General features: G+C 47.2%; 1 protein-coding gene across 1 annotated transcript in view; it reads left to right on the top strand.

Annotated features, from left to right (window-relative positions):
- TTC9 (tetratricopeptide repeat domain 9) overlaps nucleotides 1–18,155 on the top strand; it is a 36,273-nt gene that overhangs the window by 13,357 nt on the left and 4,761 nt on the right. Inside the window, exon 2 of the mRNA XM_019969152.2 lies at nucleotides 16,395–16,577. Coding sequence (XP_019824711.2) covers nucleotides 16,395–16,577 — 183 coding nt within the window. The remainder of the gene's footprint in view (nucleotides 1–16,394; nucleotides 16,578–18,155) is intronic.

Here is an 18,155-nt window from a genome sequence, read left to right on the forward strand (position 1 = left end):
TGATGGCTATATGTAAATCTAGCTTCCCTGGTGGCTCAGGCGGTAAAGCGTCTGCCTACAATGCGGGAAACCTGGGTTCAATCCCTGGGTTGGGAAGACCTCCTGGAGAAGGAAATGGCAACCCACTCCAGTATTCTTGCCTGGAAAATCCCGTGGACGAAGGAGCCGGTAGGCTACAGCCCATAGGGTTGCAAAGAGTCTGACACGACTGAGCGACTTCACTTTCTCTTTCATGTGTAAATCTAACTCCTACTCCAGTAAGTGCTGTGGCAGGCAAGTGTGCAAGAGGGGAGGACAAAGGACTCAGCAAAGGAGACTGGGCGAATATGGGAAGCAAGTGAGCAAAAGAGGGATCAGGGCAAGTCTCAGCTCTTAAGTGTCTGCAGGGCAGAGCAGGTGAGCAAGGTGTGAGCCGAGAGCCTTTGGTGTGGGTGTTGCCTACCTGGGCCCACGAGGCTGGGTGAACAATGATCCACCAGGCTTCCTCTGAAAGGCAGCTGATCTCCTGCAGGACCAAGGGCCATGGGACCCCTAAGGTTTGTGCCTGCTTCCATTTTCTCAGGGTATAAGTCAAGCCATTGACTTGTAACATTTAGAAACTGCTGGGTTCTAGGCAGACATGTCTCTGGCCTGAGATTGTGCGGGCAAATAAGCCTCAGACAGACGGTGTCTGTTCTCCACCCCTTTCCATCCTCCGCCCCAGGATGCTCTGACCCATTCTTTGAACTGAACTAGCAGAGAAAGAACCTCGGACTGTCTCACAAGTCAGACCAGTTCAGAGTCTGAGAGCAGAGAGCAAGGATGTTCCAGGAAGAGAAGATTCGTGCTGTGATCTGCTGGGTTCCCTGGGGAGCTTCGCAAGCAAGAAAGCGGGACTGACGGGCTGGGGAGAGGAGGCTGTGGAGGAAGTCGAGGCCCCTGGGAGAGGGAGAGAGGGTGCTAAGCCAGCAGCCTCGTGCCCGCTTTGCCTGTCCTCTGGTGCCCTGTGCTGGAGCCAGCTTACTGAGCTGCCTTCCACTGTCAGATGAGGAAAGCCCCTGGGCTTGATCAGGGGTCCTGGGAATAAAAGCCCTCGCAGGTGTTTCTTGGCATGCGTGCTAAGTTGCTTCAGCCACATCTGACTCTTTGTGACCCATGGACTGTAGCCTGCCAGGCTCCTCTGTCCATGGGATTCTCCAGGCAAGAATACTGGAGTGGGTTGCCATGCCCTCCTCCAGGGGACCTTCCCGACCCAGGGATCAAACCCACGTCTCTTACGTCTCCTGCATTGCAGGTGGGTTCTTTACCACTAGTGCCACCTGGGAAGCCCTGTTTCTTGGAGCCTCCCTTTAATCCCAGCTTACAGGCACTCCTCTGCCGTGATGCCTCGGGTCCTCTTATGATCCTGGGTCTCTCCAGATGGGCACTTCTCGAAGGGTCAGTGCTTTCTGCTCAGGAAACCCTTCAGCAGCCTTCACTGCGTCTATCCTCCCAGGGTCTCCCCCTGCTCTCTTTGAAGACATAATGGGCAGAGGTAATTTCTTTAAAAAAATAAAATCACAGTTGATGAGGGTATTCTAAAAAAAGATCATTTCTCCCCTAAGAGGAACTCTGATGCCTGTTAGTACAAATTCTTCCCCCTGATACACAAGCACACATTTATTTATTTATTTATTTTCACAAGATTTGGGTTTTACTTGGTTGTGCAGTGTTTGGGTTGCACAAATGTTAACAAGTTTTTTCACCAATGTTTTCCACTAAAAACATTTCTCAGTGTAATTATCTGTTTTTCTACAGCATGATTTTAATGTCCATGTCATGTTCTTATACCAGTGCCCCATTATTTATTTAACCAGTCTCCTACGGGTGGATCTATAAGTTATTTCCAACACTTTGCTAATATGTACAATGCTGCCACAGAGAAGCCACAGAAGTGTTCTTTCTGCTACATGTGTGCCTATTAACTAACTTATCCCCAAACATATCTGGTGCCATGGAAGAACGGTGGGAGAGATGATCAGAACAGGAGAGGTGTTTTTTAAAGTCTAAAAAGAGTACAGGATGGCATTTTGGCTTCTGAGATTCTTTTCCCCCATCCTAATTCAGAATTCCTGCCAATGGGCATGACACGGGTACTAGCCAGAGCTGACAAGATAAAGATAACCTCAGGTAATGAGTTTCTTCTGAATCTATCTGGGTATATACCCATCATCACATTCCAAATGGCCCAACTGGTTCTTTCAGAGTCCGCTTCTAACCCGACAGGGTGCGAATGGAAGCAAACAATAATCCTGGCCTACCTTCTGCCTCCTGCTCACTCCTCTCTGCGTGTATGCCACAATGAAGTCATGTAAGAGGCGGGGGCTGGGGAGGGGATAACTCGTAGGTAAGATGCCGTAGCAGCCAAGTCTCCTTCCTTCATGAACAGGAGCACGTGACAGGCAACAGAAAGCTGAACTGACCTCAGACTTTGACATTACAACTCTTGAGCAGATTCCAGTATCCATCACAGGGGTTCCCACCTCCGCTAATGCCTGATGACCTGAGGTGGAACTGATGTAATCATAATAGAAATAAAGTGCACAATAAATGTAATGCATTTGAATCATCCCGAAACCATCCCCCCCAACCCCACCCCCACCCCACGAAGTCCAAGGAAAAATTGTCTTCTGTGAATCTGGTCCCTGCTGCTAAAAAGGTTGGGGACCTTAAAGGACTGTCAACATAAGCCTTTAGCTTATAAGATTTTAGAGTGGCTTTTCACCTTCGTTCTTCTGCTTGCTATTTTGTAAGCCAAGTACTGGTCAACAAGCATATGAAGAATATAAGGGTATAAGAATATAAACTCCCTGAAGATATCAATATCTTTTGAATATCTCCATTTCTTTATGAAGCCCTGGCACAGCCTGTGGTGAATGAGTTCTCATAAAATAAGTTTACAAAGAGTCTGTACCCAGGATCATACAGTGATTGTGAGAGGCATGCAGCAGCCCTTGAACACTGGGGGCATCCATCTGAAGAATACAAAGGGCAGGGGAAAAAGGGCAACTTGGGAATGGTGAAAAGAAGAGACCTCCAAAAATAATGTTGCTAAAACAAAATGCAAGAAACACTTGGCAATGTTTATTGAATCCAGGGCAAGCATGTGCTGCTGCTGCTGTTGCTGCTAAGTCACTTCAGTTGTGTCCGACTCTGTGCGACCCCATAGACAGCAGCCCACTAGGCTCCTCTGTCCCTGGGATTCTCCAGGCAAGAATACTGGAGTGGGTTGCCATGTCCTTCTCCAGTGCATGAAAGTGAAAAGTGAAAGTGAAGTTGCTCAGTCGTGCCCAACTCTTAGCGACCCCATGGACTACAGCCTACCAGGCTCCTCTGTCCATGGGATTTTCCAAGCAAGAGTACTGGAGTGGGGTGCCATTGCCTTCTCCAAAGCATGTGCTAGAACTGGAAAAATACAAGGTCAGAAATTAATATGAATGGAATCCTAGGAGATTTATCCCATGAGATAAAGCCAAATGACTTGTAGTTGTGAGAGCAGCATCAGCAGTAGTAGGGGAACTCTACCTAGGTGCCAGGGAGGGCAATTATGGTGAGAATGAAGATACTGCCCCCTGAAGGGTCCTGGCTCCCTGAGTCAGCCAGCTTCCCATTATCATAGGTTCTTAGTGCCTTAGACTTGGAAAAGACCTTTGGGGATCTGTGAGTCTAGGGCTCTTTGCCCACCAGAGCCAATGTGGACTTGGGCTTAGACAATCCTGGCTCTTTTTCTAAAAATCAAATGGCCCTAGAAAATCACTTAGCTTTCAGCCTCAGCTCTTAGATGCAAAACACATTAGACCTGTTTTCCCAGAGTCACTGTCAAGGTCAGATGAGTCGTGAAACACTATACAAGTGTTTGGTATTGCTACTTACTGAGAATACAATGTATGTAAACCAGTATGATTTAGTTTTTCTGTGTGGGGTTTTAAAGATGCTTTAAACCCCCAAAGATGCTACACATGCTTGTCTGGAAGGCAAAGAAGATATGTGTCAAAATAACTACAATTATGGGCATGAGCTGAGTCTCGGGCTGTAAAAAGTGATTTCATTCTTTGGAAAATGAAAGGTTCCACTTGTTGATCATACCTGTGGATCTGGCTTCACTAGAAAACGACCTCCCTACACATTCTGTTGACTTGCTCTTTTGGGCTTCACTGGTAGTTCAGTTGGTAAAGAATCCGCCTGCAATGAAGGAGACCCCATTTCAATTCCTGGGCCAGGAAGATCCCCTGGAGAAGGGATAGGCTACCCACTCCAGTGTTCATGGGCCTCCCAGGTCGCTCAGATGGTGAAGAATCCACCTGCAATGCGGGAGACCTGGGTTCAGTCCTGGATTGGCAAGATCTCCTGGAGGAGGGCATGGCAACCCACTCCAGTATTCTTGCCTGGAGAATCCCCGTGGACAGAGGAGCCTGGCGGGCTACGGTCCCTGTGGCCGCAAAGAGCTGGACACGACTGAGCGACTAGGCACAAAGCACACGTGTTCTGTAAAATTGTTACCCTTAGTCAGGGGTGTGCTGTAATTTATAATTTACAGGTTTTTAGAAAACTAGTTATTTCTCAGCAAGTTTGAAAAGAGGGAAATTATCTGATCTTGATAAAAAGCATCTACTGAAGAAACTAAAGCTAACATCATACTAAATGGTGAGAGACTTAGTGCTGTCCATGGCTCTTCGTAGCAGCATCACTGATAATAACCCAGTACTGGAAATGACCCAGCTGTCCTTCAACAAATTAACAGTTTAACAAAGTCTGGTCCACTCACACCATTGAATACTACTCAGCAATGAAAAGGCGTGAACTGTCAATACTTGCAACAGCTTGGATGCATTTCAAGGCGCCTTATGCTGAGTGAATAAAAGCTGATTTCCAACAACTTCATACTATATGATTCCATTTATATAACACTTTGAAGTGACAAAATTTACAAACGGAGAACAGATTACTGGTTGTCGGGTGAAAAAGGAGGTGGGCCTACAGGAGGGACTCTTGATGAAACTGTTCTGTAACAACTTTTGGGGATAGAGGAAACTATGTTTGTGATAAATGGCATAGAACTAACATACACACACACCAGTCTGTGCCAGTCAGCCCTAAAGGAAATCAACACTGAGTATTCATTGGAGAACTGTTGCTGAAGCTGAAGCTGAAGCTGCAGGACTTTGGCCACCTGATGCAAAGAGCTGACTTATCCGAGAATACCCTGATGGCTGGGAGGGCTTGATGGCAAAAGGAGAAGGGGGAGGCAGAGGATGAGATGGTTAGATAGCATCACTGACTCAATGGACATGAGTTGGAGTAAATTCCAGGAGATAGTGGACAGAGGAGCCTGGTATGCTGCAGCCCATGGGGTTGCAAAGAGTCAGACCTGACTTAGTGACTGAGAAACAACAACAAGGTTGGACTATCTGAATAAGATCTGTGGATTGTGTCAGTGTCAACATGATAGTCAATATATTATACTGTGGTTTTATTAAGATATTATCATTGGGGAAACTGGGTAAGCAGTGCGAGGATCTCTGTATTATTTCTTACAAACTGTGTGAATCTAAAACTGTCTCAATAAAAATTTGAATTAAAAAATAGTATCATTGGGGTTAGTCTTGCCAGCGGAGGCTAAGATAGATGTTGTTTTAGGAAGAAACCAGGGACGTGTCACATCGACCCTATTAGTATCACAGTGGACTCTCAATGGAACCGGAGATGCAGGTGGTTTTAGGACATAAAAGAGAGAAGCCTTGATGGAAACTCTGCACTTGGTTTTGTTTGTTTGTTTTTGTCTTTGAAGGCAGAGAAACAAGAGGAGTAGAGGGTCCTGGAGAGTTACGTAGGAAGCTTCCAAATGATATGCGTACAGATAAAGTACGCAAATAAAATGAACACAGTCTCCATCAGGGTTCCACAGTTACACCTGACAAGAAGCAGAACTCGAGCCTCAAAGCTGCCTAATGAAGAAACTGAATTAAAATTCATTATAGGCAGTTGAACACTCTAGGAGAGCACTGTGGGTAATGCTTAAGAGCATGGTCTTAGGTGACGGGTGGCTTAGAATCAATCCCAGCCCTGACACTTATTTAGCTTTGTGTCCTTTGGCAAGTGACTGAAGGTCCTTGGGCCTCAGTTTCCCCATCTGGAAAATGGACAAAATACTAGACCCTACCTCACAGGGTGTTGTCAGGATTAAACAAGTTAATGCTCAGACTACTGCCTGGCCCATTCATGCTTGATCGAGGTTACCTGCTCTTACTCTTATTACCCTTTCTAGGAGAATAGATGAATACCATCTCCTGGTGCAGGGCTGGATTCTCCAGAGCTCATCATGAAACATGTCAGCCTTCTCCCTGTTTCTTCATTTCCTTGACCTGGGCTTCTGTTCACCAGTCAGAAGTCTGTAATCACCAAGAAGAAAATAACCCTTAATGTCATATGTTGACTAAGAACAATTGTTTGCCTAGGTGTGCACCGAACTGAACTGAAGGTCTTCTGGGACCCGTTTGCCCTTGGGGGTAATCTTGGGGCTCCCAGTAGCTATTCTGGACTCTCATGGTTTAACAATGGATGTTCCTTAGGAAACATACATTGAAAATGCTAGAATGTAAAGCACTAGCTCAGGTGAGGTGGCCCACCTGCAGGTGCCCACTGGGAACTTATTAAACATGTGGATTACAAGGACTTCCCTGGTGGTCCAGTGGTTGAGATGCTGCACTTTCAACACAGGGGGCACAGGTTCAATCCCTCCATGGGGAACTAAGATCCCACATCGGTGCAACGTGGCAAAAAAAAAAAAACACCAGAATTAAAAAAAAACAAAGCGAAAAACTGGATTACAGGGTTCTTCCCTAGACCTTTAGAAGCCGCATTGCTGGACATGGGGCCTGAGAATCTCCATGTTAACTAATGATGATTAGTTAGCATGGATGATTTAATGAGAAACACTCGTCAGATGTCAGGGTCTGGCACTTGAGAAACCCTGACTTTTCTCATCCTGCACACAAGCCTTCAAAGTCGTGCGTGCACGCGCGTGTGTGTGTGTGTGCGTATATGCTTGCATGCTCAGTCACTTCAGTCCGACTCTTTGTGATCCTGTGGACTGTAACCCACCAGGCTCTTCTGTCCATGGGATTCTCCAGACAGGAATACTGAAGTGGGTTGCCATGGCCTCCTCCAAGGAATCTTCCCAATCCAGGGATTGAACCCATGTTCCTTATGTCCCTTGCACTGGCAGGCAGGTTCTTTACCACTAGCGCCACGTGGGAAGCCCCCCTTCAAAGTAGACAGCAGCTGTAATTACCTTTGTGCTATGCTGTGCTTAGTCACTCTGTCGTGTCCAACTCTTTGTGACCCTGTGGACTGTAGCCCACCAGGCTCCTCTGCCCATGGGGATTCTCCAGGCAAGAATACTGGAGTGGGTTGCCATGCCCTCCTCCAGGGGATCTTCCCAATCCAGGGATCGAAACTAGGTCTCCCACATTAAAAGGTGGATTCTTTACTGCTTGATCTTTATTTTTACCCAATTCAAAACCAAATCTCTGAGAGGCAAGCTCTTTTAACCCAAGGACACCGGGTGAGTGCCAGTGCTGGGGACATTGTCTTGAATCAGCTAACTCAGAGGCACCGAAACTGGCCAGCCATTTCTCTACTAAAAATATTTCCTTCCTCCCTCAAAGGCCATCTCATGCTCTGTAGAGTCAGGAACCAGACCTGTTCATTTTTCTTCCACATCTGGCTTTCAGAGCTCCTAGCTTTGCCAAATTGTTAGGACTCCAGAGGAGCCCAGCAACTTTGGGTCTGTCTGCTACGCCATCCGTAAAGCTATCAGTGAAATACAGACGGTGGTTTCCAGTCATCCACTTGTGATGAGAGAAGGGCTGAGAGTAGGCAGGAGGCAGGATTCCTGTCTGCAGTTTAAGGGTGTAGATGGGTGGAGGGGGGAGCGTACAACCAACTGTGGATTCAGAGGCTATCTAATCTATAAGTGAAAAAAAAATAGTCCCAGAATCCTTCCCCATTCTTTCCCTAAGCCTCCTTTTCTGGCTACAAAGCTGCTTTGTATACCCACCCACCTCCCCCCAAAACACACTTTCAAAAAGAAAACCAGTAAGTAAGATTAAGCATCAAACCTAGATATGGGAAACGTTTGGGTCAAGTGTGAGTTTATGTACATCTAAGACCAGGAAACGAAAAATGAGAAACTGGGGTAGGGCTCTGCCCTTGCTGCACAGGTTTGTGGGTGGAGCATTTTTGGCTGATCTTTGAATCAGCTCATGTCCACGAGCATGTGCCATGGGTCTGGCCCTGCGCCCAGGCTTCCTTCATGGCTCAGTGGGTAAAGAAGCAGCCTGCAGTGCAGGAGACGCAGGAGATTCAGCCCCTGGGTTGGGAAGATCCCCTGGAGTAGGAAATGGCAACCGGCTCAAGAATATTTGCCTAGAAAATCTCGTGGACAGAGGAGCCTGGCGGGCTGCAGGCCACAGGGTTGCAAGGAGTTGGGCACGACTGAGCGCGCAGCACTGCACCCAGCTGTGTGGCACACTTTCTCACTGCATTCTCAGAACAGACCAGTGAGGTTGACAGAGTCATTATCTTTATTTCAGAGACAAGGAAACCGAGTCTCAGAGAGGGCCAGTCACTTTCTAAGGCCTCACAACTGGCCAAGAGTAGTCAGCATCAAAAAAAAAAAAAAAAAAAGTGGATTACAGGATTCCACCTTAGTAACTCAGGTCTGCTCTTAAATTCTTTGTGCCCCTTAGAAAGTAGACATCTCTTTGGGCAAACTGGAGATGGCCCGTCTCCTCCCAGCTGTCTTCCTTGCCCTCCCCACAACCCAGTGAAATCAAAGCAAGCCAAACATGGATGATTTCTGTAATGAAGATTCCTAGGCATTTGGGAGGGCCCAAAGCTTTAGCTAAACAGCCACTGTTGAGGGGAAGATCTGTGTTACGTGGCAAAGGCCACGCAGTCACACACCCTGACCTAGTAGTTATAACCCTGGGATTATAGGTTATATTTACCATAAACAAAACCTCCATGAGTATATCTATCATAAAGCTACTTCAGTATCTAAAATGTAGAGGCAACATAAATGTCCAAAAAGAAAAGAAAGAATCAAGAGAAGAAAGTTGTTTTCAGAACTCTTAAGTATTCATGTACACTGAGAGGAAACTCAGCACTTTTGTGGAAAGGTGAATTTGGGTGGGTCGTAGCAGTCCTGGGTATGAAGTCTAATAAGTAAAAATACCCATCATTTCACTGCACACACTAAATTTCCATGGCTATGCCGTAGAAAGACCCTCTGTCATTTTGCAGTGTATACAAATATCAAATCACTAGGTTGTACACCCGAAACCAACAAAATATTTTGTCAACTTCACCTTGATTCCTTTTTTAAAAAAGGAATCAAGATGCTAAAGAAGACCCTCTAAATTACCTTCCAAAATGTGTCTGACCTATTCTTGAAAATTTGCTCTAAATTAAGCTATAGTTTCCTGCACTGTGCATGCAGGATTCGGAATGGAGATTTTCTCTGATTAACATACATGTTGCTAGGGAAACCACACTTGACCAGTGTTTTCCTAAAGAACGAGTGTTTATGACAATCGGTTTTTGTGCCCAGCGCTGTGTGAGGCATATAACATACGTTAATTACCTCATTTTATCATCACAGGAGTTCCTGCAAAGTAGGTATTATTATCTTCATTTAACGAATGAGAAGGAGGCCGAGGGAGATGAAGTAACCTGCCCAAGGGCCTGGGCTAGCCCGTGTTGGAGCTTGGACTCCAGCCTAGAACTCTGTCTCCAGATGCTGCCCTAATCTGCAGCCAGGACTGGCACAGTCCCTTGAGCCTGTTCAGGGTGGTCGTGACCTAGACCAGCTGTGAAATATCCGGAGTGTCACCTCTCTCCAGATCCAAGCTCTTTCCACTTGACTGCTATGCCAACGCCCCTTGAAATCAATTTGAAAATGGCTCAGATCGTTTGGTTTGGGAAAATTTCCCCCAGGAATGTAATAGCCACTTTTCAGGCCTGCTTCCAAAAGAAGAGACCAGCAAGGTGTATTAGTCTCCTAAGGCCACCATCGTAAAAGGCCGCAAACTGTGTGGCTTAAAACAACAGAGATGCGTTGTCTCACAGTTCCGGAGGCTAGTCGTCCAAGACCAAGGTGTTGGTAGGGTCGGTTCCTTCCGAGAGCTGTGAGGGAGAATCTGTTCGAGGCCTCTCTTCCAGCTCCTGGTGGCCTCCAGCATTCCTTGGCTGGTAGGTGGCCATCTTCTCCCCATATCTCTTCACATCTCCTGTGTGGGTCTGTCTCTGTGTCCCGATTTCTCCTTTTTATAAGTCATATTGAATTAGGGTCAATCCCTCTGACCTCATTTTGACTTGACTGTCTCTGTAAGAAGGTTGCCAAAGGAAATGGCAACCCACTCCAGAATGCTTGCCTGGAGAATCGCAAGGACAGAGGAGACTGGTGGGCTGTAGTCCATGGGGTTGCAAAGAGTTGGACATGACTAAAGCAACTGAGCACCTCTGTAAAGACCATCTCTCCATGTGGGATCACATTCTGAGGTGCGGAGGATTAGGACTCCCAAAATACCTTGGGGGGAGGACACAATTCAACTCCTAATGGCGAGGCAGCCTTGGGGAGCGGGCTCCTCCTCCTCACTCCTGGCCCTTGGTAGGTCTTTCCTTTCCTCCCATCCAGCCCATGCTCCCCTTTTGTCCAGCAGGTAAGGGCAAATAGCAGTGAATCAACTGTCAGAAGAAAACCAAAGCCTCCATGAACTTGGTCTTCCGCCTCCCATCTAGTTCCCTTCATCTCATGCCAACAAGTGGCATTTTGCCCAGGCTGTCACCATGCCCTGCATGCACCAGAAAAAACAGAAGCAAAACAAGTGTTGGAGCCAAGAGAGCCTGACATGTTTTAGCCAGAGGTCTCGGCGTGGTTGCCTTGGGCAACATCTAACTTACAATTTCCTCTGTCTGAGTGTGTGAGTGTTTGTACAAAAGGGTTCTTCAAGTTCCCGATTCTCTAACATGCTCCTACTGCAGACTCCTCTGTGGAGCTAAGAAAGCCTGCCAAGCTCTTTTCATAAAACCATACCCTAACTCCCCAAGGTTGGCAGTGGAAGAGGAATCTCCACGTGGGAGGCCTAACTGAGGATTCTCAGCCCCAACTCCTGTCCTCCAGATTTACCTGTCTTTTGTAAGTTGCACTAGCCGCCACTGCTGTCACCAGGTTAGGCTCAGAGAAGGCACTCCTTTCCAAGTATGAAGGGAAGCTTGTCTTAATTCTCCCCTGCTTGGCTGAGTCCAGGATGCAGCATTTATTCAAACTTGTCAGAAGACCCCAAACCAGAAAGTTCAAAATATTCCTTTCAAAAGGGCTTCTATCAATAGATAAGGTGGTCTGGGAGCCCAGGCCCATCTCCACCTGTCTCCCTACCCACCTAATACTGCATCTTCAGATCCAAATATACACGGAGGTCACAGGCAAGAACAAGTCCCCTTTCCATCCAGCCTGAGACCTGCCTTCCCAAGTCCAGCGTCTCCTCTGCGGAGACTGGCCGACAGTGGCAGCGCTCATTCCCTGCAGGGAAAAATCCTGCAGGAAAAAGTCCAGAGCGTTGGCTTGGAAAGACCACATCCGAACATCATCCAGTCTCTGTGCCCAAACAAATCTCCACAGGGAAGTGGTGGAATTGTGTTAGACAAGCCCTTTCTTGCACTTCCCACCAGTTCTGATGGTCATTGCCAACAGAAGATGCCTACCCAAAGTAACAGAACAGAATTCCTTTGGAAGAAGAACCAGTGAGACAATTTCATCCTTCTATTAGGTGGCGAGCGTTTATATTTATAAGCTGTTAGATTGAGATGCATGGTAGAGATTATTCAATGAAGTTGAGTCCTTGTTTTACAGGTAGGAAACTGAGGCCCAGAAAGGGAAAGTGATCTGCATAATGTTGGCTAGTGGTAAAAGTGAATCCAGCTCTTCTGATTCTAGAATCCAGCTCTTCTGATTCCCAGCCCAGCACCCTTTAGCATATTTATCTCTGATGTATAGTAGAGCACTGCTGCTGCTGCTGCTAAGTTGCTTCAGTCGTGTCCGACTCTGTGCGACCCCATAGAGGGCAGCCCACCAGGCTCCCCCGTCCCTGGGATTCTCCAGGCAAGAACACTGGAGTGGGTTGCCATTTCCTCCTCCAATGCATGAAAGTGAAAAGTGGAAGTGAAGTCGCTCAGTTGTGTCCGACTCGTATCGATCCCATGGACTGCAGCCCACCAGGCTCCTCCGTCCATGGGATTTTCCAGGCAAGAGTACTGGAGTGGGGTGCCATTGCCTTCTCCATAGTAGAGCACAGAGACTTGTTATTTTAAACCTTAATTCAAACAGAGATCAAGTTGCTACAGTGTGGAAGAAAACTTTTCATAGATCATCAATGAATCCAAAATGGCAGTCTAAAATCTCCTGGGATAAAGGGCTCTAAGCACATGAGTGTAACAGCAGAGGAAACGTATTTCAGGGGGTTCCCAATGCTAGTCATTTCTAACTCCTGGATGTTACTTATATCAATCCCTTTCTCCTGCCTTTCTGCCTCCATTTGAGTCAACCTAGTCACCATCATTTCATCATTCAAAAACACTCTTGCCCTAAGAATAAAATCCCAGATCCTCAACATGAACCAGAAGGTTCCATGTGTCCTGGTTTTATCTTGCTTTTCTAGCTTTATTCTCTTTTACCCTTCCCTTCAGTCTCTCTGCTCCAGCTGGGCATGGCTTCTCAAAGCTCCTCAAATAGGTGTAGTCAGTCTTTCTTTCTCCCTGCCTCCCTCCCTCCCTCTCTCCCTGCCTCCCTTCCTTCCTATCTTTCTTTTCCTTGCCCCTCTCTTTGTCTCTCTCTTCCATGCTGCTGCTGCTAAGTCACTTCAGTCGTGTCCAACTCTGTGCGACCCCATAGACGGCAGCCCACCAGGCTCCCCCGTCCCTTCGGATTCTCCAGGCAAGAACACTGGAGTGGGTTGCCATTTCCTTCGCCAATGCATGAAAGTGAAAAGTGAAAGTAAAGCTGCTCAGTCGTGTCTGACTTGCAGCAACCCCATGGACTGCAGACTACCAGGCTCCTCCGTCCATGGGATTTTCCAGGCAAGAGTACTGGAGTGGGGTGCTGTTGCCTTCTCCCTCTCTCTTCCATATGTGTGTGTTAATCGCTCAGTAGTGTCCAACTCTTTGCAACCCTATGGACTGTAGCTTGCCAGGCTATATGGAATTTTTCCATGAAAAATCCATGAAATTTTCCAGGCAGTAATGCTAGAGAGGGTTGCCATTCCCTTCTCCAAGGGATTTTCCCAACCCAGGAATCAAACCTGGGCCTCCTGTATTGCAGGCAGATTCTTTACCGTCTGAGTCACCAGGGAAGTCCTGTTCCCTATAGAAAGGACAGGGCTTCCCTTCTTCTCCTTTCCACCTAGATCAGTGGTTCTCACACAAGGGTGATCCTGCCCCTCCCAGGGGACATTTGGTGATATCTGGAGATATTTATTTTTTTGCTTGTTACAACTGGCATCTAGTTGATAGAACACAAGGATGTAGCTAAACACCCAGCAATGCACAGGACATTTCCCCACCCCCAGCCCACTAACAAAAAATAAAATATTGATAGTGCTGAAATTGAGAGACACTCAACATTTGGAACCCAGCTTAAACACCACTTCTTCCAAGAAGCCCTTCCATGACACTTGATATTGGTTTAGGACCCCTCCCCCCTCAGGAGGCTCCTACTCATCACTTCTCTTTCATAGCACTTGGCACATGGGAGTATTTGAGATAATGTACCATCTGCTTTCCACTGCAGTGTACCAGCTCCAGGATGGAGCAGAGTGTTAGGTCCATCACCTCATCCCAGCGCCCTATGCGGTACTCGGTGAAGTTAGGCATCACTTTTTGTTTTGTTGATCCTGGGACACAGAGGAGGCCAGTTTACACAGGGGCCCTGTCTTTTACCGAGTGATGTGGTTTCTAAGGGCTTCACATGCAGATCCACAGATACCTGGGACAAGAGCACGGTCTTGGCAGCCAGGTGGAAGTGGGAGGATATCACAATTCTGCCACCTCCATCAGGTTACTTAATTTCTCTGGAACTGGATTTCATCATCAGTAAAAGAAGCATAACATAGAACCTGTCTCCTAGAGTTGCTGTGAAGATGAAAAGATGAGTACCACCTCTGGCATAGGCTAAGAGATTAATAATTGAGAGGAAGAAAAGGCAGGGGGAAAATAGACCCTTAGACCTATTCTGAGGGTCTCCTGTAGCCGCCAGGGCCTGGGTAGCGGGAAGAGGAATGTGGAAGGGACATCAAGAGACTGCTAGTCAACCTGTCTTTCTCGACTTCTTCAGCTCTAAAATGTGCCTACCAATATCTCATCTTACTTATCCCATGAGCTTGTTATATGCACCCCAGATAACTCCCCACCCAAACAAGAGAGGTGCCTAAAAATTACCTGTAGGTAGGGCTGAGTGCAGTCCAGACTGTCTTACCTCCTCCACCCTGGGTCTTCTTAAGAGCTCTGGCCTGCCACCCTTTCTTTCTTACCTGGATTCCCCACCTCCATCCAGACGTTTGGAAAGGCAGCCCATTTGAATTAGAGCCAACCCCAGATTCCTCCATCTTCCTGGGCTCTGCCTCTAATGCCAGTAGGGACTCCACCCTCTGTAACCTGCCTGGCCCCACCTCCCACACGGTCTGGACCCTGGTCCACAGCCAGGTCTCACAGCCCACACCCAATCAGCAGGGGAATTCCAGACATTTTCACCGAATGAGACCTGGAAATTGATTGCTATCATTCTTTTGCCCAAGGTGGGGAGGGGAAGGACTTCCCGTTTTCAGGCCTTTTTGCTTCCCCCTCAATTTTAGACATTCAAAACCTGTTTTTAAAAGAAGCAAAGGTCCTTTGTCTTGACTGCTCACGTCAGCAGACAGAAGTGTCTGTCTGAGAATGGAGGGCAGGACAGGAAGAAGACTCTCAGCAGAGAACAGAGGACATGAGATGGGCACAGAGAAGTTTTGGATAGGAACCCCTTTAGCCCTGGGGGCAGCGGTTGGAGCCAAGTCCCACACAAATAGCCAGCAGCCAGTGAGGTTCAAGGCTCTTGACAGAACTCCTCTCCATCCGCAGAGCTGTGTGAGCACCAGGGCAGACTCCAGCAGCGTGGGGGCAAGGCAGGGGGCAGAGGGGCCTCGACTCCATGACTGAGGGAGGAGAGGGGAGCGTGCCGGTGGCATCAGCTTGGCACGATGGACCCTAGCATGCCAGCAGCTCCGTGTTCTCTGTGACCACAGCCGCCCACACCCATGCCGCCCATGCCCACGGGATTAGTAGCCTGCTGCTTCCGTCAACAAGTCTGACTTTCTGCCTTTGTGGCTGGTGGAACCTGGTGGGGCAGTTTCCCGATCTGGATTGCTTTTCTTCCATTTCCTGGTTCTCATACCTTCCACTCAGTCTGCAAAAGGATGTTTCTCGTTTGGGGTTGTTTTTTTTTTTTTTGGTCCAAAATGCTTGACGAAAGATCTGGTCTCTTAATCAGTTCAGATCCCTGGCAAGTTATTTAAGGAATCAAAACAGCTCTAGTTAGACCCCCTAAAGATTAAAATCCATGACTTGCCTCTATCCAGAATATGGTTCTTCCGTAGTGGGAGAAACCTTAGTGCAAAGGACCTAAGCATCGGCAGCCTCCCCCGTCCCACCAGCCAGGTCTTGGCAGGAAACAGCAGTTTGACCTCCCAAGTCTCTGCTTTTATTTGCTTTGAAGAAGGTACCCTGTTCCCCACGCCACCCACCCCCTTTTGAAACATTCCTCCAGTGTGTATAACACATCTTTTTGTCTTCCATCAATGCTTGCTAAATGCTTTAGTGGTAGAACGGAGGCCAAGGGAGCTCAGAAGGGCTGGGATTAGGGTGAGGCAAATGAGCCCCCTCCCTGCCCCAGGGCGCTCAGTCTCCGGGTGCAGGCTTCCTCACCCTGACCCTGGCCCTGCGACTGATGGCTGGTGAGAGAAAGCTTCCAGGGGAGACGGTTTACTCAGAGATGACTGAAAGGGCCCCACATAGGCACTGGCCAGCCTCAGCCGGGGGCACAACTCAACCCATAATACAAGGCCAGGTCACTTGCTTGTTGAAGTATATACGGATTGTTGAAGATGAAACCGCGTCCTAGAACCCAGGATTATTTGATGACAAATTCCATGGGATAAAGCCACTGTAAGCCCTGGCACCTGCAGTATATATACCTTTACTGGTCTGAGAGGAAGAACCAAAGAGAGACGTTCAGAGGCTGCTGCTGTTGTGTTGATGGCGCCTTCCCTTTTTGCTCCCTTTCTCTGTAGCCTGCCTGCTCCAGGCTGAGCTGGTGAACTATGAGCGAGTCAAGGAGTACTGCCTCAAAGTCCTGAAGAAAGAAGGGGAGAATTTCAAGGCCCTTTACCGGTCCGGTGTGGCCTTCTACCACCTTGGGGACTATGACAAAGCGCTCTACTACCTGAAAGAGGCAAGAACCCGACAGCCAACAGGTAAGGCAGCAATTGCTCTTTTCTGACCAACAGCGCCCTGGGGCAGCTCCCAGACCATCTCACCGCCAAGGTCAGCTTTTTCTGGCTGGCAGGGCCGGGCAGAGGGAGAAATGGCAAGTGAGGGGTCAGGTGTGTCCTAGGTCTTGGAGCACATGGAGTCCGTGCCTTTGGGATCTGCGTTCCAGGGAGCTTGGGCACCTCTTCTGTTTAAATAGGATGTGGATTTCTTCATTTTGCCAACCCAGAATCCAGCCCTCTTTACTTATTCATTGAATCCATATTGCATTCTTACTACATGCTAAGATTTGTGCTGGCTGCCAGGGATGTAGGTAAGAAGACTCGGTCCCTAAACGTGAGGAGTTCACATTCTGGTTGATGAGACAGAATACAAATGGGTAATTTGGAGGGTAAGCCCAACATTCTTCCAGGAAGAATGCTCCTCCAGGCAGATCCCAGATAACAGAGCATGCATTATCTGTACCATTCGCTTAAGTCACGGCCACCAGCCCCACCATTCATTCATGCCACAGATGTATACTGAAGCAGGGCCAAGAACTCTTCCAAGTGCTGGGCAAATAGCAGGGAATGATGCTCAAAGATGCTGCCTTCAAGGAGTTTGTGTTATAATGGAAGAAGATGGACAGTAAACAGACAGATTGATAATGTAATATTTAATAGTAATAAGTGCTATAAAGAAAATAAAGCAGAGTCAAAGGATCAAGACTAAAGTGGGTGCTATTGCAGACCAGGTGGTCAGGAGCACCCTGTCTGAGAAGGCATGTTTTAAACATTGACTTCGACTTGCTGTTGCCATGGTTGTTCATATGGCTGATTTTTTTAAAATGCAATTCTCCTTCCAAGGAATCTTGTTAGAATGAATTTACAAATACCCAACATACTGTTTTTTTCTTTTTTTTAAAGAACACTAATATCTTTGTCCATTGTTGATTTGTTTCCTGTATATAATTTGTGTTCCCCCAACTACGCTATAAGCAACTCGAGGACCAAGAATGAGACTCATTCAACAGAATTTTCTTGAGTACCTGCTATATGTCAGTACTATTCTGAATGCCCTGCCTGGCATTTTGGAATATTATACAGCATTCCTTTCTACTCCTGGAAGTAAACATCTCAGGCAACCCTGAAACTCTTATATTCTGGAGTGTATAGGGCTAAACAGCTATTCTCTGTCCTTCCCCACTCACTAACTTAAGGACTGGAATTGGGGGAAATTCTTCTATTTGTGGTCAGGTGGTTGCCTAGAAGAGCAAAATCGGACAATGAAGCACAAGTCCTTTTAAACTCTCCAATTAAAAAAAAATTACAGTCAGTATTTACTGATCATTTGGATTGAGCACTTTCAGACATCTATTTTGATCCTCTCAGCAGTTTTAAGAGGAAGGTTTTATAATCCCTGGGAGAGGCAGCCTTTGGAGTCAGGCGCAGTGACTATGTGTTATCTCCTTGGGCATCTGACTTGATCTCTCCAGTTTTCATTTTCATCACAGTCAGGATGATGAGACATACTTTATAGGATTCTAATGAGGTCTCATTGAGATAATGAAAGTTAAAAACATG

The sequence above is a fragment of the Bos indicus genome, chromosome 10 (assembly GCF_029378745.1).
Source record: "Bos indicus isolate NIAB-ARS_2022 breed Sahiwal x Tharparkar chromosome 10, NIAB-ARS_B.indTharparkar_mat_pri_1.0, whole genome shotgun sequence".
NCBI classification, from domain to species: domain Eukaryota; kingdom Metazoa; phylum Chordata; class Mammalia; order Artiodactyla; family Bovidae; genus Bos; species Bos indicus.